At 67.2% G+C, this 2,792-nt stretch overlaps 1 protein-coding gene across 1 annotated transcript in view; it reads right to left on the bottom strand.

Annotated features, from left to right (window-relative positions):
- The window catches only part of HUWE1 (HECT, UBA and WWE domain containing E3 ubiquitin protein ligase 1), a gene marked incomplete at its 3' end in the record, with an annotated part of 37,248 nt that overhangs the window by 10,410 nt on the left and 24,046 nt on the right, over positions 1–2,792 (bottom strand). Inside the window, exons 20-24 of the mRNA XM_029913332.1 lie at positions 2,530–2,792; positions 1,803–1,860; positions 1,222–1,398; positions 450–695; positions 226–359 (exon numbers count right to left, since the gene is read on the bottom strand). The exon at positions 2,530–2,792 is cut by the window's right edge and continues 22 nt beyond it. Coding sequence (XP_029769192.1) covers positions 226–359; positions 450–695; positions 1,222–1,398; positions 1,803–1,860; positions 2,530–2,792 — 878 coding nt within the window. The remainder of the gene's footprint in view (positions 1–225; positions 360–449; positions 696–1,221; positions 1,399–1,802; positions 1,861–2,529) is intronic.

Here is a 2,792-nt window from a genome sequence, read left to right as displayed (position 1 = left end):
GACCCATGGGCCCACCCGGCCCGGTACCTCCTCCCTGCCCCCAGATCTGACCCATGGGCCCACCCCGGCCTGGTACCCCCCGCCCCTTAGTGTCTAGCCCGAGAGCCGCAGTTGCCCCTTTGCTCCTGACTCCTGGGGGTGGCCATGGGCCCGGAAGCAGCGTCTGGGCCCTGGCTGGCAGACAGGGCTCTCCGCAGCTCGTGCGGCCAGGCGGGAGCAGCGTACCTGTTGGGAGTGCAGAGGGACAGCAGCACGGTGCTCTCCCACACCAGGGAGCAGTACAACTGGCTCAGCTTGCTGAGAACGCTCAGGCCCAGGTGGGAGCCCCACTGGTTCACCGAGATGGCCCGGATCTCGCTCTGGAAGAGACAGAGCTCTCGTTACAGACTCAGCCCGCCGCCCGGCCCAGGTGGGCCCCGCCGCCCCCAGCCACCCGCCCGCCAGCTCACCTGGCCCACCCGGCAGGTGTGGACGAACATCATGATGTAGGCGTGGGCGGCCGTCAGCGCGTGGAGCAGCGGCGTGGCCTGGGCCGACAGGGTGGCGTCAGCTACGTTGCCCGCGCAGGCCAGCTCCCGCAGCAGCACGGAGCCGCCCGGCGCCTCGATGGGCCGGTGCAGGGGCTCCAGGGAAGAGAGGATCGAGTCGAGCTGCAGCAACCCCTCCTGCAGTACCTTGGGCTCGTGGGAGAGCGTCTGGAACAGAGGCAGCAGGGTGAGTCCGGCCTGACACACGGTCACCTCAGGGGACCCCCACCCCGGGAGCTGGGCCTCTTCCTGCCCCTTCTCTCCCAGCGCCCCCAGATCCGGGTTCCAGCCCCGGCTCCGGCTAGCCGGGGTGGGAGACGCAAGGTGCCACGGGTTGCTGCCAGCTGCCCTTTGCCCACCCTGAGGGCAAATGAAGATTCTGCTGAACCAGATGCATCATGGGAGCCGGGGTGCCCACGGCACCCCTCGAAGCACAGAGGGCTGTGGTCCCACGTCCATTCCTGTCCAAGCCCCGCAGGGTGCCGGCATCCACGGGGAATTCCCCACAAGAGCTCAGCCACTTCCCGGTGGCAGGGAGTTCCGCAGGACCACATCCCTGCTAAAAAGGATCTGGGGTGCCAAGTACTCACCGAGCCCCGGGAGAGCGATTTCAGAAATGGGGGGCAGACCCATTCCCACCTGCTGTCTCCCCCCCGTCCCAGCGCCCGCCAGCCCCAGGCGGCTCCCCCCTTACCAAGATAGATTTGCAGACGCCCGCCACGGCCTGGCAGGCGGCCGAGGTGGGGAAGTCAATGGGCAGGTTGGGCAGGCCCAGGATGGTGACCAGAGGCAGCAGCCCCTTCTGGCTGACGAACTCCTGACAGTGGTCGTCCGTGGTGTTGTTGCTGAGGATGGATTCCACGAATTTCATCTGAGGCGGGGGGGAAGAGGGGGTCAGCCTGGGGCGCAGTCAACCCCCCCCCGATCTTCCCACTCCACTCCGTCGGGCTCAGCCGAGAGGCGAATTAGAAGGGGAGGGGACCGAAGGGCACTGGAGGTTTTGGGGCCCCCCCAAGGTGAGGAAAGGTCCCTTGCACAGATGGATGGGGAGGGGGGTTAGCCCTGTGATTTTGCACCCCCATCCCAGCTGCTCCCTGGAGCGTGGCATAGGTGCTGGCCCCATCATGAGACTCGCCATGCGGGTGGGAGGCCCTACAGGTTTGGGAGCCTGCCCCTGGACACTGTAACAGGCCAGCGGGGGGATCTTGCCCAGCGGGCAAAGCGATGCCCAGCCGGCGAGGGGCCCCACGCCCCCCCCAACCCTGCCCAACTCACCACGTTGAGGATATAGTCCATGAGGGGGATGGGGATTCGCTCCTCCGTCCCAACCACCCTGGAAGAGAAAGGAAAGTGCCCCAGTTAGCGCCTCGCCCAGCCTGGCGCTGAGGGACAGCGGTGGGATCCGGAGCCCCCAGCACAGAGATCTCGCGCCCACACGGCATCTGGCTCCAACACGCCCCCCCATGAGTGGCCAGGGCACTGCCGTGCCCGGAAACGTGGCAGGACCCGATCTGCCCCCACCCTTCCCTGGGCAGGGCTGCAGCTTCCAAGCCACTCTAGGGGGCTGGGATGGTCATAGCCTCCTCCCTGGGGAAACCACCTCCCCCCATCGTGCCTCAGTTTCCCCCTCCTCTGCGCCCCCCCCCCCCCCATCATTCTCAAGGTGGGGATAGCTTGGCTGGGCTCTGATTGCAGCGCCATTGGGGCCTAATTCACCACATTAGGTTGGGGGGGGGGGGGGCTGGGAGCCAGGACTCCTGGGTTCTCTCCCCAGCTCCGGGAGGGGAGTGGGGTCTAGGGGATTAGACCATGGGTGGGGCTAGGAGCCAGGACTCCTGGGTTCGCTGTGAGTAGAGCTGTGAAGACCAGTTAACCCTTTCCCAACCTGAGCTCGGGAAAGACGCGGGGCGGGCCCAGGTGCGGAAGGGCTCCCCTGTGTCTAAGAGGATGAGGGTGAAGCCTGGCGCCCCCTAGCTGCGGGGGGGGGGGGCACGGCACTCACTGCTGGCTGGGCTCTGCCTCGCTCTGCTGAGTGGCGTTGAAGCTCTGCATGGCCTGCACCTCCTCCTCCTCCTCGTCTTCGCTGGAGGCCTCCTCGGCTGCGTGGGTGGAGCGGGGCGGCGGGGCCGTGGCCGTGCCGTCCGCCTTCTGGATGGAGGGCTTCTGGCAGATGTACTTGGGGTCCCGGCCCAGGTTGCAGATCTCCTCCAGCAGCTGCGGCGGGGAGGAGACGGCGCAGTGAGCCGGGACAGACAGGCCAAGTCC

The sequence above is a fragment of the Terrapene carolina genome, unplaced genomic scaffold (assembly GCF_002925995.2).
Source record: "Terrapene carolina triunguis isolate 2854851 unplaced genomic scaffold, T_m_triunguis-2.0 Scaffold588, whole genome shotgun sequence".
NCBI classification, from domain to species: Eukaryota; Metazoa; Chordata; order Testudines; family Emydidae; genus Terrapene; species Terrapene triunguis.
The sequence above is the reverse complement of the archived record's forward strand: the minus strand, read 5'-3'. Positions and strand labels throughout refer to the sequence as shown.